This window comes from Chiloscyllium punctatum, chromosome 3, assembly GCF_047496795.1.
Source record: "Chiloscyllium punctatum isolate Juve2018m chromosome 3, sChiPun1.3, whole genome shotgun sequence".
Classification (NCBI taxonomy): domain Eukaryota; kingdom Metazoa; phylum Chordata; class Chondrichthyes; order Orectolobiformes; family Hemiscylliidae; genus Chiloscyllium; species Chiloscyllium punctatum.
The window spans coordinates 100,310,198-100,331,392 of NC_092741.1; the positions used below are offsets into that span (position 1 = coordinate 100,310,198).

Consider the following 21,195-nt stretch of genomic DNA (forward strand, 5'->3'; position numbering starts at 1 on the left):
CTCCACACAGACAGTTGCCCGAGGCAGGAATTGAACTCGGGTCTCTGGCGCTGTGAGGCAGCAGTGCTTGCCACAATGCTGCCCACTTTATGCTGTATAGAGAACAATTTGTTTAAACCACAAGCTCCTGGGTGTTGGCTGACAATACTTGCACCTTCTAAATCAGCAGAGTGTATGATATAAGCAGAAATAGGACGTGAGTGGGATTACAGATGAGGATATAATTATCATTCATGTCAGTTTCTCCACCGTCTATATCAATAAGCATCCCAATAATGGTTAGCATCATCTCCCCCATGGCATACACGTGGCCTCGTGGCCTTTTCCCTACGGGTTAGTTCCTGATACCTCAGCCATATACCACCTTGGCTTATAAGAAAGAGGGAAATATTGTCAGTCAGTATTAGACAATCTGTTTAGATGATATGACTGTCATGGTTGAATGCCTGGCAGTCTGTAGAAGCTGTGCAGTGTGGGAGTGTGGCTTGCAGCACTGTTGAGTGTGATTTGCAGCAGTGCTATGTGCGGTGAAATTGATACAAATTGTTGCTAGGTGAGTAATCAAGGTGTGGTGAGTTAAGCTTGTGCAATTGCTAGGAAATGGCAGTTGAAGATGCTTTCAGTGACCTTGGTCACTCTTGTGAGGTCATTGAACCTTTTCTCGCACTATGTTTTGACTTTCAGTGTTTAACTCCGAGCATTGACTCTACAGCTATTTGCTCCTATTCTGAGATTGCATCAGCAGGATCTCCTGCCTCCCTGTTGATATAGGATGCCTCTGTTCCCTTTTACTTCTTCATCCAAGGCTTCCAGTGCATGTCTGAAACCTTAGAGCCCACAGTTTCCCATGTTGTACTGTTATTCAATGTATTCCAGGTGAAATTCACTTGTTGCTTGACTGTCAGAACTTGCCAGCTACAGTGCACCTTCCCTTTAAGAATTGTAGGCTATCTTTAAACAGGGCAGCGAACTTTAACTGCTGGTAGCCATTCATAGAATGGGCTACCTGCTTAAACAAGCAGCTAATTGACTGAAGGGTTTGTACAGGTTCGATACAGAAATTGTTTAAAACAAAGAAAAGCAAATGCTGCCTTTGTACGGTCAATGGATATGGATTAATCACACTTCAAAATCCCCTCACGTGTTTTAGGAAATGGAGGGTGGGGGGTGGGGGGGTTGCTGAGAATGCTGTCAAATTGAGCCCCCAGTGGTTTTGTTTGACTATTGTTTCTTTCTAGTGTGTTCAATGTAACATAAGCAATGCAATTATTGTAAAATATAGTTACAATATCCTACGGTAATTCACAATCCAACACATACTAAGCAGTCTCTCGTAGTCAAAATCACTTGCTTTGTTTAGATGTTGAGGTTCAAATGCAACACTTCCTTTTTCTGCTCTGTAGTTCTAAGTTTGTTCCTACAAGTCAAAGCTGTCTGATTGCAGAACCAGTCAAGGGAGGAGCTTTTATTAAAACAGCCTGATGGTCATTGGTTAAAGTTGCCACTAACTGACACTAAGGGAATAAATGAATGTGGGACTCTTTTCCTGATCTGGGAGTTGATCTCACCAGCTTTAAGCATCAGCACCACTGTGATTTAATCTTACTCACTTTTACATACATTTCCAAAAGTTAGACAGATTATCTTTAATTGAAGTGATCTGATCCACAGTAATGGCTACAATAATGAGCCCATATTCATGGACAGAGGGTTTGGACTCTCCTGCTGGGGAAGGAAAGCCCAGGGCAGGGCTTACAGCTCACGAATCTTCAGGCAGGAACAGAGCTGAACCACGAATCCGGAGACCCATGAATGCCTTCATGGTCTGGGCTAAGGACGAGAGAAAAAAGCTAGCAATCCAAAATCCTGACCTTCACAATGCAGAGCTCAGCAAAATGCTGGGTAAGTATACACAAGAAGTTTGAACAAAAATCAATCAAATATAATTTTAACTGAAACATATTCGTCACAAGTTATACTTAGATAGACAAGGTTGTATCTAAAGTTGTGCCAAAGCAAACCAGAAAATTGATTCACCATAAGTAAAAAGTCACATTTTTAAATATTTGAAATTATTTTACTGATGAACTCAGTTTTATTTTAATTTCTGGAAATGACTCTATTTAGAATATAGAAACACAGAATACTATTAATAGTCATTTTGATTGAAGACTGCTTGCAATTAAAAAGAAAATTGAATACAACAAATCTGGAACATCATTAATTACACACACTTATTTATTACCGCCTCTTCCTAAATTTAAGTAATTTTGTGAATGGTCAACGGTAATGATTTAGTTTTTAAAGTTTACATTTTAATTAAATATGTAAGGTTACATTTTTCAATGTACATGCTTTTATAAGTTAAGAAAAAAGTGTGGTTAATATATAAAATTATATTTATTCTTTTCAGAACCAAGATGTGGCCCTTTACTGAAGTGTGTATATTATCTTGTCTTCTCAACTTTGTTAATTTCTCAACCATATCATTGATGATAAAATATTACCAGAATCTTTTGTTTAAAATTACACTGCTGACTAATGATCCTTTCTTTTTACAAAAGCTGTATTGGGACAAATTAAATTTCTAATGACTGTAATAAATTTCTAAAATTCTGAAACATAATGACACATTATGGTACATGAATAATTTTAAAGCAGATTGAGTATAACATAATCCTGCCATTTTTACTATTAAATGAACTGTCTTTTGTGACATGATACTAAGTGAAACTTATCCTGTTCAGGATTATATTTAATCTTGCTTTAACCCTAAAGACTGCAGGTACGTAGATGCTGATGTGATTCCTTTGAACATTGAACACTGAATTGTCCCACCTTCTGCATTCAAACCAAAACGCTGTTACTCAGACTTTTAAAAAATTAACATAGCTAAGTTTGTAGCTGAGGTATATACTATTGCTTTGGATTGGCTGGAATAGTTTTGTTGTTGATTTGTTTTAGCTTTCTTCTTGCTTTGCTTTCAACCAAATCCATCTGATGGTGTGCTAAGGAAAAAGATAACCCCAAGAAAATTTGAATGTAACTAAAAATTAAATAAATTTTCCTTCTGTAAGATGTTAACCTCATAACCTGTAAGAGCACTGGACTGCAGGTTTCAGTTCTTAAAATAAAATAGAGACGGCTTGATTAAAAGAAAAATATGTTGAGCCTCCAGTTTTTGCTTATCCTTAATTAATTTAAAAATAATTTTAACCTAATAATGTTTTTTTGTTTGTGCCGGAATTTGGTTTGAAATGGGTCTGACATGTTAGTTTATGCAGGCCTTCCTACATAACAACACGATCATTGAAATGTAATTACTGTACTTATATCCCAAAGGGATGTAAAAGTATGTTTTAACAGAATACAGTTTAGTGTATCCAAAATGTTCCTGTATAGATAGCTTCCATGTGTATCAAATAACCTTTAATTCAGTCTGCAACATGTCATGGACTTTTAATTCAAATCATGATTTTGTTTTGAGTGATGCATTTGAATGAATTTTTATAAATCCACTAGGTGGCATCTAAACATCTCCCACAAGGATCATCATTTAATATATTCCACATAAAGGAAAATATAATGAAGAGTTTGAATTGAGTAGGGTGTCTAAAGCTTATCTAAGGGGTTACACCTGTATAATCTTGGGTTTAAAAAGGAAAACAAGGGAAATTAATTAAAGCAATTGAAAACAAAATCGCAAGGCCAAGTACGGATAATCCATTTTCTCCAATTACTGGAATGGAGGCCCCCCACCGCTCCCCCTCCCCCCTCCTCCGCCCCAGGATATATGAATCCATTTGTAACTAACAACTGGGACTCAACTTCAATGTAAATTAGTAAAACCCATACAATAAACTAAATTAGGGATTGGAGTGCTGAAAAAGTTTCATTTCATAAGCGGACAATAGAGGCCACAAAAGCTAAATAGTGCTACAAAATGTAGACAGAGTGTGGCAAATGAAAGTCCATACAGATAATTGCAACATAATGTACATTGGAAGAAAAATTAATTGTGGCATACATATTCAATGAATTGCATTAATACTGGTGAAATTGAAAAAAAAATAGGACTTGACATTTAACAGCCTAGATTTTCCATTGGTGGTTTTCTCGCCACTTGACCCACTTATATTAAACAGGTTAATTCCAGTACAAAAATAACGGCGATTGGAACATCTAGGATAACATACCCAGTCCTTATAAAGCTGCAATCAAAAGCTATCACATAAGAAGCTGAGATGAATTGCCAAATTAACAGAGTAGCTGCTTGAAGATATTGTGATGAGACCGTATAAGCTTGTGGTACCCCTGTGCCCTGAATACAGTTTAGGTGAACAAGATACAGAAGAAGTAGTGTAAAGAGCAGTAATGATTATTAATGATTATTTAGGGGGAAAGAATTGAGAAGCCTGTATCTTGAAATGAAGCAACATTTCAAAAAATTTAGGAAGTGTTGAATAATACGAATGAAGTAAATCTAAAGTACTACCTCAAATTAAGTTATGTGAAAGGTCATACATTTAGAATGGCAATAGACAAGCATGAACTGATGTCAAGCATCAATACCTACAGTAGATTTGAGGTCAGGTAGAGTCATAAATGCACAAACTTGGGAAGCACATCAGAAGCAATCAAATTATCTGCACTGTAGGTTGTTCTGGAAAGGTGATCTTCAATTTCTGTACTTCTTACCTGTCTTTTTCAATTAGTAAATGTTAGAAGTAATGGTGCAGCAGATTTGTCCAAATTGAAACCTATGTTATGGACTTGATAGCTAACTATTCCAGTTTAAAAAGTTCCAAATTGCAACAACCCCAAATCATTATCTGTGGTATCAGTGATTTTTTGCAAAATCTGAGCAGTAATTAATATTGCATTTGCTACTTTTATGTAAACGTTTAAATCACCAAATATCCTTTTCCCTGGCATTAGTCAATGAATGATATTAGAGAAAGCACCAAGAGCACATGCTTGGAAAACTGATGTTATCTTACCTTGACGCATTTTGGCAATGAAACAATCATCAAGGCTAAATGGACCAACTAAGATTGCTTTGGGCCATTTCTACGTTACTTTAAAAGAGCTGAATTCTTCTTCGAAAAATGTTACAGAATGAAATACAAATAGCCAAAGCCAAATTCTGAATCCAAGTTAGAGATCAAACTCCTTTTTCAATATAGATTGCAGAATCTGACCCAAGTTGTAATTACCTGGGACCTTCTAGTTATTTCCTATTCACTTGATCTTCACAACAATTCCAGTTCTTGCATATTTAGTGTACAACCTCCCTTCCCAAGCAGTTGCCTGATATCAACTTCAGGGGTGGCAGTAAGTTGATATAGAGTTTTTTTCATCAGATAGATTTCTACAATTTATAGTAGGCAATCAAAGTCAGTAATAATTCATATTCAGTTGTCAGTGCATAGAAAAACATGTCATTTACGGCTTTTATCATTGCTTTGTTGCCTTTTGAGCAGGAGCCACAGCTGAGGCAATATGTTTACAAAGGGTTTGCTGGAAATCTACACGGTATACGCACAGGATGTTCCCCTGACATATTATTTTTAGTTCTGGCAAACCACTTCTTGCCACTGTTATTGAATCTGGTGGAGTCATCATCTTGAATCTCAAGTCAATTAATTTGCGACCTAAAATATATGTCTAAATAGACTGCAAATTTTCTTTCATATTTGTGGGGATGGAATTATATTAAACTTAATCTTTCAATCAGCTTTTCTTCAAACACTTTCTTAAGGATTAGATGTTACAGACTGCAAAATTGTTGAGTAATTTATCAACCTGTGAGACATGATAGATTTCAGAACAAAATTACATCACAGCATTGATTGTATTCTAAATATACCCAAGAGCAAATCTCTTTTAATGTTTCAATAATTCAATAACAAAGTTTAAACAATAGCCTTATGGCACAGAAAAGGTATTGACTTGAACACCCTGTCAAATGCTACTTTGTAAGCAAGAGAGGGTTTTCCTTCTAAATTTCTATTTTGCTTTGTATTTTCCTTGCAGACAAATAATAACTAGTTATAGTAGGGTATTATTCCTCTTCCTGTTTAAATGCAAAAAGGTGGAAGGAGTTTTTCCAATATCTACATAATTACTTACAACAAGTATGTTTCCAGTGCCTGTATGAAGCATTCAGCATTAGTGGATAGGCATTCCATGACTCAAAACACTGCAAATATGTCTGCTATAAAAAAATGGTGAAATAGTCTTAATTTAGAAACAAGAGTATTTTCTACCAATATACAACAGATCAATAGTCAATACTGTTTTAGGAATAATTTTCTTGATAACAGAAAGCACTTCTATTCTAATAAAATGAGGAAACTGAATTTGGAAATTAATTATAATAAATTCGTTGTTTCTTGAATATATTTATTTGGAGTCCTTTCTGAACTCGGACTCTCCTCACAAAAGTGTTTCTTATTCAATTAAAAAATAAGTTTTACTTTCTATAAAGACAATGTTTTCTACTGCCTGCTGGGGTGATTGATCTCATGGAGTTCACACTCCAAAGATACCCATTGGAGAGAGCATCTATGTGGACATCAGGTAATAGAAGGAATGGACTTGACTAGATTGGTTCATATACTTGAGTGGTTTGCCAATACGGACCATCTAAGGTCCTCTTGTGCCAGAGGCAAAACGGTTCCTGATGCTAAGGGGACTGCACCTTACATGAGTTGGTACTTTAGGAAATGGTTTGGACAAATTTGAGAAGGAGGAGAGGCATGGAAAATATTTTGTACAATTTTGGCAATTAACCGTGTTAAAGACTTGTGTGAAACCTGTGGGCTATCAACAGAGAGACTTTTAATTAGATTACTTACAGAGTGGAAACAGGCCCTTCGGCCGAACAAGTCCACACCGACCCGCCGAAGCGCAACCCACCCATACCCCTACATTCACCCCTTACCTAACATTATGGGCAATTTAGCATGACCTGCACATCTTTGGACTGTGGGAGGAAACCGGAGCACCCGGAGGAAACCCACGCAGACACGGGGAGAATGTGCAAACTCCACACAGTCAGTCGCCTGAGGCGAGAACTGAGCCCGGGTCTCTGGTGCTGTGAGGCAGCAGTGCTAACCACTGTGCCACCATGCCGCCCACTTTAATCATTGTGGAAAGAACTGGAAGTGAAGAATTAGGCCTAATACAATTGTTTTATCTGTCTGACATTCAATTCCTTTAGGAAGAAATGATTAATTATCTAACTCCTTCTATTTGATATTTTAAACTTCAGAAATAAAGATTTTCATCTTGCTCACCATATATTTCATTTCACTTGGGTAAACAAAAACCAATAAGTAATGTCTTTATTTTAACAATATTGCTTTTCTTTCATAATTTTTACACTGAAAGCAGTTAATCTCCATTACAATCTCATGTGACAAGGTATTAAATAAAGCATTAGTGTTTATTGTTATCAGCACAAACTCTGTTTTTTTTAACTGTAAAAGTATATTCAATTTTAGAAGAATTTTTCTTATGGATAAAGAAGTAAGTATAGAAGGAATGATGTCTAATTATGAGTTGGAGATGAATTTGATTTATAATTTTTACCTCTGATTGAATTCATGGGATATATTTTAGGTAAATCATGGAAAGCACTAACTCCTTCACAGAAGAGGCCTTTTGTAGAGGAAGCTGAAAGATTACGAGTCCAGCATATGCAGGATCATCCCAATTACAAGTACAGGCCTCGGAGGAAAAAACAGATCAAACGTCTCTGCAAACGTGTAGATCCTAGCTTCCTGCTCACCAACATCCCGCATGATCAGCCTCCTGTCCACGGTGGAAGAATGTGCAGGGGACCTCTGGAGGAGGAAGAGGATAAAGGCTATCCACGAGCCTCAAGACTTCCTGTAATCAGCAGATTCAGGGAAACACAGACAACAAACAACAGCTTTGACAACTATGGGCTACCCACTCCTGAGATGTCCCCTTTAGATGTGATTGATGCCGATCACAGCTTCTTTCCAACTCAGTGTACAGAAGATTCTCCTTCCCAGATGAACGGACTAATGTATCATTCAGACTACAGTCAAAGCCCTATCCAATGTGGACATCTCAGTCAGATTTCAATTCCCCAGAATAGATCTACCATGATGCACTCTGCAGCCAGCCATCCTCCACCTCCTCTTTATTATAACCGGATCCAGCAGCCGGCTCCACAGTGCATGAACTCGAGCACATCAGTTCACCTTTCTCCTCCCCATGATCACCATCACCTCGATAATCTGGAACATATCACCCAAGCTGAGCTTTTAGGAGAAGTGGACCGCAATGAGTTCGATCAGTATTTGAACAACTCTAGTCATCTAAATCAAGCAGGAATGGTAATTAATTCGCATCTACCTGATATTTGTTCACCAGGAGGCACGAATTCAGAGAGGAGCCTTATATCTGTATTAGCAGATGCTACTGCAGCTTATTACAACAGCTACAGTAGCTCCTAGAACAAACAAATAGACTTGTACTTTTTTTAAAGTAACAACAGTATTATTTACAAATATCTCTGGGCATGGAAATATCCTCAGGGTGGTAAACTAAAATAGTCATGCTTTCTCATAGATGATGACCAACATATTTATATTGGCTTGAAGTAATTTTTGCAACATTTGTAAGATAAAATTTAAAGTTGCTTGCTATTTGGATGCTTGTTTTCCAAACATTATGCTGAAATGTTTGTGCTTGTAAAGGGTTTGCAAGAGATATATCTAAATCCTCAGTAATTGCTTCTTCCTTTTTCTGTTTGGTTATTGTATGCCTTTTCATTTCAAATGTTTGCATATTCATCCAGTGGATTGAGAAAATTTAACTGATCTGAAATTACTGAACCAATACTGAATGAATTACTATGCTTTCAATCTAATAAATATTTCATGGAGCATTGATTGCTGTTTTATTTTCAATTTGCTGAATGTTCATAAATATCCACAATGCCATCCAATGAAAACATTACCATATTTGGTCAGATTCAATTTTTACTTGTAACTATCAGAGCATTGTTGCCATTTTACACATGGCATCTGCCCATTTGGGATCTCTGTGATGTGGAGGAGCCGGTGTTGGACTGAAGTGGACAAAGTTAAAAATCACCCAACACCAGATTATAGACCAACAGGTTTATTTGGAAGCACTAGCTTTCAGAGCACAGCTCCTTCATCAGGTAGCTGTGGAACGGGATCATAAGACATAGAATTTATAGCAAAAGATTACATTGTCATGCAACTGAAATGATATTTTGAACAAAACTGGATTGTTGTTAAGTCTTTTATTTTATAGAATGCATTGCAGGTTTCATTAATATGTAAATCCCAGAACTTCTATTACATCACCTTCCCGAGATAACTTAAGGTTTTATAACAAAAGGTGACATCTCAGCTCAGACAATGCATTTCAAGGTCTAAGGATAGAATCTGGCTGTATCCCAATCTTGAGTCGGACTTGTTCTATTTCTGAAGTGGAATTTACAAAATATTACATGTATTGACTGCCTGCATTGACTGCCTGTAAACTTTGCATTTTTTGAGCAATATAGAATGTATCTGCAAATATAATTCTGCAAATACAAATTCACCCATAGACTTATATGTGTGTGCGTGTGCATGAGAGAGAGAGAGAGAGAGAGCGTGTGTGAGTGTGAGTGCATGTGAGAGAGTGTGAGTTTGCATGTGTGAAAGCTTGGTAAAGTGTGTGTGGGTGTGATGGAGTATAAGTCTTTGAGAGGGTGTGTGCGTGGGTGAGAGTGTGGGGGATGCATGAGTGTGTGGGATCTGTGAAGTCAGCATCAATTATGATTCACCTGAACAATTCTGCACAATGAAAAGCTTGCATTACTGGGTACATTTTAACGACTAAGTTCTACAGTATCCCATGTGGCAGGTAATTCACTTAATCCAATTTGTTGAGAAGTGAGGATTTGCCCTCACAGAAGGAGAAAAAGTTCAAATAAGAATTTAAATCTTCCAGTACTGCTTCCATTGGCAAGAGTATGAAGATATAATGCTCAGGACATATGTGATGTGAGGCAATGAGGATGACCTAACAATCAAAGTGCAAAACTAAATTCTTTATAGCATGGAAGATATTTCTCTGAATTTCTCAAAAAGATCCTTCTTTTTTATTTCTAAGTATTTCATTCAAATTTCTCCAAACCTATTCCACAACTTTCTGTTCTCTAATAGAAACAGGAGTTGCTGCAAGTTCACAATAAGCTCACTAAAATATGTAGACAAGAAGTCAAGTTATATTTACAAGCACATCCTTTCTGATGAAGAATAAGGATAGAGGAGAGATGAAGAAGAAGATATCATTTAGAGGCTGGAATGACCAGAAAAAATATTTTTGGAAATTTTCAGGTTGTTTTTGAGTCTGGGCTTATGTCTTATGGCCTTATGGATATCTAGGAAGTGTCAAAAATAGAATAGTCAATACCAAAAGGTAAGAATCATATATTTTCTGAGGTTATTGGATGTGTGTCAATGCAGAAACTTTATTTTGTAGAGATCACAAGAGTATTCAGTTTGTGAACACCTGCTTTACTCACAGCAAGCTTCCTTCCAAAACATATGGAGCTGTTTTACACTGTAGTATTCTCCCAGGCAATATTGGCCTTATGATTAGCAGTGAAATACTTTGACATGAAATATACAAAAGTATAAATGGTAGGACATTTTGCTATCATTTACTTAAGATAGCTTGATTAAAATAGTAAACAAGTTCCAAATGATGAAAATCTGAAAAACAATTGGAACTGAATGAAACCAAATGAGGGGTGATTGGGAACTGAAGAGTTTCAAAGAACAGTCTTTGGACCCAAAACATTAACTCAATTTCTCTCTCCACAAATATTGCAGACCTGCTGAATTTCACCAGCATTTTCTGTTCTCATTTAAGTTGATATATTTTTATGTAGGGAAAGTATACAGAGTTCAAAGTGAAGCTAATCAGTGTGTAAACAGATTTAGCCAGATAGAGGTAAGTAGTGGATGAGGAATTTTTGGGAAAGAAGCTAAGATCCTGGAGGCCATCCTGAAAAGGCAAGGAGATAATTAAATCCAAATAACCTGGCATAATTGAAATAGTACAGAATATGAGGACTAAAGTGCACAACACACTGTAGTGTAAATACTGTTTTTGTTGTCCAGCATGCTGTAAGAGACATTATTGCTTTATATGTGATTCCTGAGGTTAAATTGAACATTGAGATGCACCAGACACATTCCTATTCTTCATCCAGAAGTTGGGTGCTACTTTCAGTTTATTGCAATGTTGGAACATTCATTTCCGAGTTTTTTTTTTGCTGGCATGGAATGTTTAAATACATTGCACAACAACAGCCCACTCTCCCTATAGCATTGTTGTGTTTCCATTATGCTAAAGTTTGTCATTTACATGTATATACACCATTTTAACAGGTAACCAATTAATAGGATTTGTTTTCCCAGAATATACTTTATTCATAAACTTTGTAAACATACACAAAACATCTCAGCTTAAATATTACAATATTCAGGGAGTTGATGGTAATATCACTGGACAATTAATCCAGATACTGAGGTAATGTTCTGGGGATCCGGGTTCTAATCCTGCCATGGTAAAATTTGAATTCAATTAAAAATCTGGAATTCGGAGTCTAATGATGACCATGAATCCATTGCCAACTATTGGGGAAAACCCATCTGGTTTACTAATGCCCCTTAAGGGAGGAAACTGCCATTCTTGTCTGGTCTGGCCTACATGGTTGACTCTTAATGGCCCTCTGGACAATTCGGGACAGTCATTAAATGCTGAGCGAGCCAGTGATGCCCTCATCTCATGAATGAAAATTCAATTTGCACCTGTAAAGCATACTCCACTCAATATGATTATAATAGCCTTATGATTTACAGGTATACAAGTCAGGTATACAACCCAAGAGCAAAAACATTGCAAATTGAACATTGCAGAAAGTGCAATTGTGTAAAGTTTTCTATTCAATGTGTTTCACCCAGAGGTGCTTCATTACATTTCAATACCCTTAATTTACAACATACATGTTTTGAAAAGCATACTACCAGAGGGATGTAACATTTTCCAACCCCTCAGTGTACTGTGTGGCTGAAAGGTACCAGGCAAAGACCTTTCTCCATTGTGCCATTGTCCATGATTTAATGCATGCTTCAGAATGTAATTCAGGATCTTGGAATGTGCTGACCTGTAATACTCTGTCAAGGACAACTTCTTGCATTGGAAAACCAGCAAATTTCAGACAGAACAAGGAGCTTTTCTTGTTGATGCTTATGTTGGCATTTATCTCTGGGAATGTCCTGTAGAACACAACTGCTCCAGCTGAACCTTGAAAAAAATCTGTTGCTTTTCCCTTTAGAACTTGGAAAGTAAGGAAAGTGAAACAAACGTAATGATCAAAGAACATATTCTGCTGATTGTTGTACCATTTTACCAACAAACACAAATAGGTTAAAATAAACACACTTACATTGTATAGCTGTAAGTAGTGAAATCACGAGCTGAATTTTAATGTTCTGACCTGCTCACTGTGGCGGGGGAGTGGGGGGGGGGGGGGGGGGAGCTATGTGTCAGAATGTGTTTGAGCACTGTTGTTGTCACCATTTTTTCAATCCAGTCACTGTTTTTTGTGCCAGAATTCCAAGTTTTCCCAGCAATCAAAGCATGCAGGTCTGATGATGACCTGCAGTCAGCTGAAGCACTTTATGGAACCATGTAAAAATCAGAGTTGAAGCATAGTAAAAGTCTTCAGACAGAGCCCAAAGCTTTAGGAATACAGGTACAACTGTCACAGTAGCACCCTGGTTCAGCAATGTATTTTCTGACATGATGCTTTGGGCTTTAAGATTCTGTTCCTTGTGAATTGGAGGAAGAGGCCTGTCTCGGAAAACAATCAGAGTGGAGCTGGAAAAGCACAGCAGTTCAGGCAGCATCCGAGGAGCAGGAAAATCGATGTTTCGGGTAAAAGCCCTTCATCAGGAATAGAGGCAGAGTGCCTGCAGGGTGGAGAGCGAAATGAGAGGAGGGTGAGGGTGGGGAGAAAGTAGCATAGAGTGTTTGTACTTAGGGCGGAAAAAGATGAATAGCCTGACTTATTGAATTATATCTTAATGTGCCTCTAACTTGAATCATCCTTACTCTTCCTTCTCAAACCTTCATCTGCAACTCATTCCTCATTGATGTTGCAGCTTCACCCATTCTTTTTTTCTCTCTCTCGCTCTCTTTCTCTCTCTCTCGAGGCACCTCCTCACTCCTCCATCTAAATAATCATCACTGCTGTTCACCCTCATCTTAATGCAAATGCACACCCATTTTTCACAGTGATTCCCCCCCCCCCCCCCACAATTTCTATTTTTCCAACCTCTCAAACATTTTACATTTCACACTCTGGCTTTTTCTTTCTCTCCCTGTTCGAGAAGAAAGATGTGGATACCACGAAAAAGCAGAAAAGTAAAAGTCGTCCTCCAGCCACCTCCACTTTAACCACTGAAGAGGAGGAAATGCTGGGATGAATTGGATCCTGGCATGCATGGTCATTGGAGTTGAAGAACCAAGAGGTTCTCAGCTCTATGGTTCCAGAATAAAACAGCAACAGTCATATGGAATATATCACTGATACCCATTATCTTGATATAACCAGGCAATGAAAAGTGATGGTATGGACAGGATGATTTAGGTTTAGTTCTAATCTTGTTTATGTTCTTCAAGCATTCCTCAGAAGGTGGTGCTGGAGGAGAATAAATGAAAACTCCTAAACAAAAAGCAGTCAGAGTGCAAATTCTCCAACTACCAGACAGTCGGTGTGTTGTCCTATGATGAAGCACATGTTACCTGTGAATAGGAGCAAGTGCTGGGACAGATGCAGCAGTGGAGAGTCCTTGGACAGCATAGGATCCTTCAAGCTCTACTTCACTGGAGGCAAATGCTGAGCTCTGGTGGCTGTCAAAGAAGATGAGAATTTTGGATCAGTGGCAGTATTTCCAGCTGCAACATACACAATTAGAAAAATTAGAGAAATCTATTTCTTGCATGAATACCAGAAAGTCTCATATCTTTACTCTAAGTGAATCCTGGCTGTCACTTATGGTCTGTGCTTTGATTTATAATGTACATGATTTGTACGGACCACTGCCAGAAGAGTATTACATTTTGAAGTCCTTTAGTGTATTGTGTGGCTGAAAGGTACCAGGCAATGAACTTTGTGTCTCTGTTTATGATTTAATGTGTCCCTCAGAATGTAATTCTGGACCTTGGAATATGCTGATCTGCAACATACTGTCAAGGACAACTGCTTGCACTGGAAAACTCAAATGCCACCTTGAGCAAAGTTGAGGAAAACTTCACCATTGCTTTTCAGTACCTCATTGAATTGCAACAAAGCAGTTATCAGATCTAAAGGGGGATTATATAGGTCATGAGGGGCAAAACAAAGAAAGAGTGCATTGAAGTGTGAATCTGCTCAAATACATTTCTGATACCACATCTTCCATATTCCCTCCTCCCCAATCAAACTCAGTGTCCTGTCTTGATGGATGATTCTGCCCTTGCAGAAACACACATGGGCAATCATTGGCAGGGTCCTTCTGGCTGCAACACCACAAGATAATGGTCAACAGCAGTCACATCAGAAAAATGAGCAAACTCACTCTGAAAGTCTGAGGACGGGAACTAGAGACAGGCAATGGGTGTTTGTGACATAGATGAATTGTTGGCAGTGAGACCTTAGTGTTGTGGGCTAGGGATGTTCAGACAGTATGAAATTTGTGTGAGAAGGGCTACATTGTACCAATTTAAGTGAAATGTGACTGAACCAGCCTGTCCCAACTTTCCCTGGCAGCAATGAGTGCATTCCTCATCCTCTCGTTAAACTTTTTCCTCCAAGAAAGCAAAGCCCTCAACACTTGCTTGCAGAAATCAATGAGGCGAAAGTGGCTCCTGCAGATCCTGGAGATTAGAGTCAAGATTAGAGTAGTGCTGGAAAAAAACCATGCACAGATTTGTATATCGTGGTAGTTACAGACCACCTGATCACTGATGGAATCGAATTTCAATTGATAAGAATCCCAGGTATTTCACAGAACAATTGCAAGCACATGATAGTGGCTAGCACAAACACTTGAACGAGCAGCACAGTGCATAGCACTTGCATGAATGCCCAGAGATCTCACTTGCCGAGCCATGTTTCAGAACCTTTTCCTCATTAGTTTCCTGCAGCATCTTTTAACTTCCCTTGAAAGATCTGTGCACCTTATCCATATTTTTCACCACACATTTCTCCTTCATTGCAGACAAGTAATGTTCTTTAGAAGTCTTTTTCAAAAGGTCTCTTCTACTCCCTTTCAAACACCTTCACTCTCCTGTCGGAGTCAAATTGTATGGCAGCATTAGTTAACTCGCACAATATTGCAACTGCAGAAAGATTATGAGAAGTACACACATTATAAGAAGGAGAGATTTGTAATTGGAGGAGGCTCATTGGGAATACTTAATTTTACTAATACATTGAAAAGAGCACTGAGTATTTATGTTCTTAGGAGGTTTGAGACAGTAAAACTAGAGAACATATCTCTGTATAAAGCAAATGATAGTAGCTCATGTCCTAAGTAGATATAACTCCATACAAGCTAAGAACCACTTGCTATAGTCAATCAGCTGCCTGTTCTGGGCAGTCATCTGAGCCCCTCTTTTAACCATTGCTTCTTTATATATTCTCAGGTACAACACATGAAACATTTCTGACTTCCTTGAAGGATCAGTTCATAGAATCGCTTTAGCTGACAATGCAATATTACATCATACCCTCACAATGCAGAGATAGGATTTGCGAGGATGTTAAAATATCAGTTTGAGGGTGTTTCATACATTAAGCAACAGTGAGCAGAAACAGTGATATCTGGAAAAGGTGTAATAGAAATCCCCATTCCTCAGGATTCCTTACCCACAAATGACAAGAATTCTGTTCTGAAGCCCTAACATTCAAAGGAAAAATGCCTATGAGCAAAACACATGATTGGAGTTGTGCAATATACTTTGCAGCTTCTGGCACATAGCAGATAGAATATAACAGTCCATCTTCTGGATGTGTGGCCAATAGACACTATTTTGCCAATTTCTGGAGCACTCCTTATTGTCTAGGCTGATTTGGCTGGACAGAGAAAACTCAAAACTTCACCAAGATCACTGGGATCTACTCCCATATGAGCTACAATGTCTATTACATGGAAGCTTCCAGCTAGGGCTTAACAAGACGAGATTTGTGATTCATAAATCTCCTGCACCGAATTCTTCTTCACTCTATCATGACTTCACTGGATCTAATATAATTCCATTTTGGCCCAATCATAATCATGTCTTCTGTAAAATACCAGTAGGATCCAAAAATTCTCGACAGATCGTTTCCAGTTTCCATAGAAAGCTTAATGTAGATGTTTCCTTATAAATCATTTTACTACATATTGTTAATTTATGTACTCATCTCCAAGGTGATACATTAAGCATGTGTGAGCAGGAACAGTTAAAACTGAAAAAGGTGTAATACCTTACCTACAGAGGCCAGGAATTCTGTTTTAGACTTTTGATCGTTGATGGGTACAGCATCACACAAATCCTGGTGCCCAATAGCTATAGTGGGCAAGTTACAGCTGAATTTTGCATGTACTATGCCACTGTGTCCATGAGGATGGGTAACTTTACCCCAAATAACACAAGCTTTGTTTGCTTTACCACCAGGAGTCACAGTGTTGTTCTTTGCTTTGTAGACATAAGCATATCTCTTACCCAGGTGAAATTCTGTTTCTTTGTGGCAATAAGCATCCTCAATCTTCAGTAGGGCAGTGTGCTCTCTCTGGGTTTTGAAGGCTTCATTTATCGCCTGTATACATGGCTTTGCACCACAATCTTCCAGGTATTGTGAGAATGCCTGTAGCAGCTGGATCGCCTGACCTCATTCCAAGATGTAAATGTTGGCTTGAGCAATTGGGGCACTGTCACTTGTCGTTACAGCAATGTTTTAATGTATCACTTGGTACAAAGAAATTAAACGTATTGATAATTTTACATACAGAGAAACATTGTTGCTGATTATTGAAATGTAATGTCATCCTCCCACCAATGCCATATTACCATGCTGATAAGGCTGAGCAGTCAAAAACATTGATCTTCAACAGGATTAAAACAGATCATCAGATCCATTTTTGGAGGTAGGTAGTATCAGGTGAGTTACCATTGTGTGGACTATGATATCTGTCTCTTCCTAAGAATGGATTCAGGTTTTTAAGATGTTTGTTCCCAAAAATGGAAATCTTTAACTTTAAAATCAACAGAATACCATGCATATTTGTAGAACTAGGCTAGAGGTACAATTCTGTAGAAAATTCAAGCTCTGCTTTATGAATAGTTCTTGATCATTTCAACCCTTCCAATTGGAACAATTCCAACCGAGACCCCAAAGTTGAAAGGTAAATTTGTTATTTTTCTGATCATGTGTTATCAGCAGGGAATTTTGCCAAAGCAGCATATAGAGTCATAGATAGACTGATTTTATGGGGTTTCATCAGATCCCAATTCTAGCTAATAGTTCATGGGAATCCATCCACATTTCTGATGGCTGCCCCACAGTTTAAAGAGGAAACAAGGTTAATTGTTTTAAGGCAAGGTTTCCTCCCCTTCTCAGAGGAAGGTCCCACCAGAGAGTGTCACCAAACAATCAGATTGTGTGAGGTATTAGGAAAGTGGTAGACAGCAAGTGATGGTTTCTGGACCAGTTTTTCTGTTGTAATTGTGGGACTCCTTCTGACATCTTGAAAATGTTGAAGACTAAACAGTATGCTATCTCAAAAATGAGGTGTGTTGAGATTTTTTTAATAAACATGTTCATACATGTTATGATACCTCTCAAGCAGGTGGGATTTGAACCCAGGTCTTTTGGCTCAGAGGTAGGGATTGCAGAATATAGAACATAGAACTGTGCAGCATGTGAACAAGCCCTTCAGCCCATGATGTCGTGCCAAGCATGATGTCAAATTACACTAAACTGTTCTGCCTGCTTTTGGTCCATATTCACATGCCCATCTAAAAGTCCTTTAAATGCTCCTATCATATTTGCTTCCACCGCAATCCCGGCAGCACGTTTCAGATTCCAACCACTCTCTGTGTAAAAAACTTGCCCCTCTAATCTCCTTTGAACCACCACCCTATCTACTTGAGTGGTCACTTTCAGGGAGCTATGGACTTGAATCCCAAGATCCCTTTATAATTAATGCTGTCAAGGTCCTGCCATTAAATGTATACTTTTCCTTAACGTTTGATCTTCTAAAATGCAGCACATGACACATCCCTGGATTAAACTCCATCTGACATTTCTCTGCCCATATCTGTAACTGATGTATATTCTGCATTGTATCCTTTGATAACTTCCTACACCATCCACAACTCCACTGAGCTTGGTATTGTCTGCAAACTTAGTAAACCACCCATCTACATGTTGACTAGGAACGACTTAATAATTTTCCAGCTGTCCTATACTGCCTGTGTTATAGTGGAACTGGTATTATTTCTCTGCTGTTGACAGTTATTCCACATGCACCACATAGTCTCATCTCTACATACCGCTGCTTCTGTTTATTCAGCCATGGGAATTGGTCTGATAGGATCGTGATTTTAGAATTGGTATCAAGCTTAAATTTAATACGATGCCCATTGACAATGTGAATCCTGGATTGTTGGAAATCACCAATTTGCCCCATAAGTGCCTTGATTAGCTTTTCTAAAAGTGACTGCCCTGTCATATTAATGTCTTTCTGTGTGTAACCTCCTTCTGACCTGTACCTCTGTCATTGCATGCCACATTTGTCCTTAGTGTTTTATTTTGAGGCAATGCTGTATATTACGAACTGTGGCTTCCATGAAGTCCAATCCTGTGTGTTATGTGGAACATTTTTGACCTTGAATCTGCTAGAAAATATTAAATCTTCTCTATTTCTTCAAAATGAAGTGTTTAATCTTATTCTGGCTCTTTCACTCTTCCTTGCAGCCATGCCTTGCTTTGACAATTGTTGATGGCAGCTATCTTCATTGCAGAAGATGAGAACTGTCTTTTACAGCTCCTGGAGTTAGATGCTTTTTGCAAAGCCTTCTTCATTTGACTCTCTGTAATGTCAAAGTGTCAGTGACTTTTCTCTCTTACTAGCTCACATATTTGCCCCAGTGCTTACAGTTTCTGTATAAAGCACTTGCAATGCTAAGCTTGCCTTTTTGCTGCATGCACAAGTACAGACTCTCTGTTAGTGATTTTCAGTTTCAATTGCTGACTAATTGTCTGTGTATTCTAAAATGTTAAAAAATCACACAACACCAGGTTATAGTCCAACAGGTTTAATTGGAAGCACACTCGCTTTCGGAGCGACATTCCTTCATCAGGTGATAGTGGAGGGCTCGATCGTAACACAGAATTTATAGCAAAAATTTGCAGTGTGATGTAACTGAAATTATACATTGAAAAATTGATTGTCTGTTAAGCCTTTCATCTGTTAGAATACAGTGATAGTTTCACTTCTTTCATGTGTAAATCATAAAACCCTTTTTTTAAAAGTTGCATTCTCGGGTTAGCTGTTAACAATGGTGATAGCTAGACAATATGTTGAAGGTGTTAGCCCCCAGTGTTCTCTGTCAATGACCTGATGTTTAGATTGATTCTAATCTAAAAAGTGAGATAACGGAGTTTTACATAAATTCATGCAGTTTTTGAGCAAAGTGCAATGTAACTCTGCAAGTACAAATTCACCACACAAAATATATGTGTGCATGAGGGTCTTTGTCTATCTGTGTGTGTGTGTCTGTCTGGGTTGGGGGTTGTGAGTGTGAGAAAGTGTGTGTGTGTGTGTGTGTGTAGTGAGTGCAGAGTGTCTTAAGTCTGTGAGGGGGTGCATGTGTGCGTGTGGGAGTGTGTGTGTCTATAAGGGTGTGTGTGGGTGTCTGTGTGCGCGCCTGTGTGTACCTGTGTCCGTGTGTATGTGAGAGTGTGTGTGTGGGTGTGTGTGTGTGTGTATGTGAGAGTGTGTGTGTGGATGTAGAAATATCTGTGTGTGTGTAGTGCAGTGCAATGCTGATCACCTGTAATGTGACATAAACCCAAGGTCCCGGTTGAGGCCCTCCCTATGGGTACCGAACTTAGCTATCAGCCTCTGTTCGGCCACTTTTCTCTGCTGCCTGTCCCGAAGTCCACCTTGGAGGATGGTCACCCGAAGGTCGAGGCTGAATGTCCTGGACCACTGAAGTGTTCCTCAACTGGGAGGGAACCCTCCTGTCTGTTGATTGTTGTGTGGTGCCCATTCATCCGTTGTTGTAGCCTTTCATATCTCCAAATCATGACTATTCTAAAATGGTAATACTCTTAAAGTGATAAATTCACTTGAATCATTCTTTCTTTTCTTCTGGGTCTGTCGAACTTCTTCCCCTTGTGATGCAGGTCAGATCCAACCACTGCAATCATCTGTGTTTTCCTAGATGACTGTTGGTGGCATGTCTCTCAATTTGTGGTATTGACTAAGTGTTGTTTGACATAGTTCATTGCCACCAACCCTCCTTTGTCTCTGCCTTGTTTTGATCCAATACTAAGCAAATATTTTGCAACAGTATTTCTTGTGGGAAAAGACACAGAAGCTGGGAAGATTGGGAAATAAATAGTGACATCTTAGAGAGTCCGTATTATAGGTGCTAGAGGCCATAAAACACATAAAGGTCGTTAAATCCCCACAACATTATGAGAAGCTAGGAAATAAATTGTGGGACTCCGAGCAGAGGTATTTATATTATTGACAGCCACGGGTGAGTTACTAGAAGAACGGAAGATGGCTAATGTTGTGCTATTATTTAAGAAAGGCTGCAAGGAAAAGCCTGGGAACTACAGACTGATAAACCTGACATAAGTAGTGGGTAAGTATTTGGAGGGGACTCTGAGAGACCAGATCTACATGCAGATCTCCATGTAGACTAGGAATTGATTAGAGATAGTCAGCAGAACTTTGGGCATGGATAATTGTGTCTTACAACTTGAGTTTTTTTGAAGAGGTGACCAAGAAGATAGATGAAGGCAGAATGTAGATGTTGTTTACATGGACTTTGAGATAGTGGGGACTGCAGATGCGGGTG

At 38.5% G+C, this 21,195-nt stretch overlaps 1 protein-coding gene and 1 pseudogene across 1 annotated transcript; one reads left to right on the forward strand and one right to left on the reverse strand.

The window, feature by feature from the left end:
• Positions 1 to 1,543: 1,543 nt before the first annotated feature.
• LOC140463485 (transcription factor Sox-7-like) lies at positions 1,544 to 8,915 on the forward strand. The gene is made up of 2 exons (XM_072557507.1): positions 1,544 to 1,902; positions 7,627 to 8,915. Exons 1-2 carry the CDS (start codon positions 1,674 to 1,676, stop codon positions 8,490 to 8,492), a joined length of 1,095 nt encoding a protein of 364 aa, XP_072413608.1. The 5' UTR covers positions 1,544 to 1,673; the 3' UTR covers positions 8,493 to 8,915.
• A 7,675-nt stretch (positions 8,916 to 16,590) lies between these two features.
• On the reverse strand, positions 16,591 to 16,994 carry LOC140454282 (large ribosomal subunit protein eL33-like; annotated as a pseudogene).
• Positions 16,995 to 21,195: the final 4,201 nt, after the last annotated feature.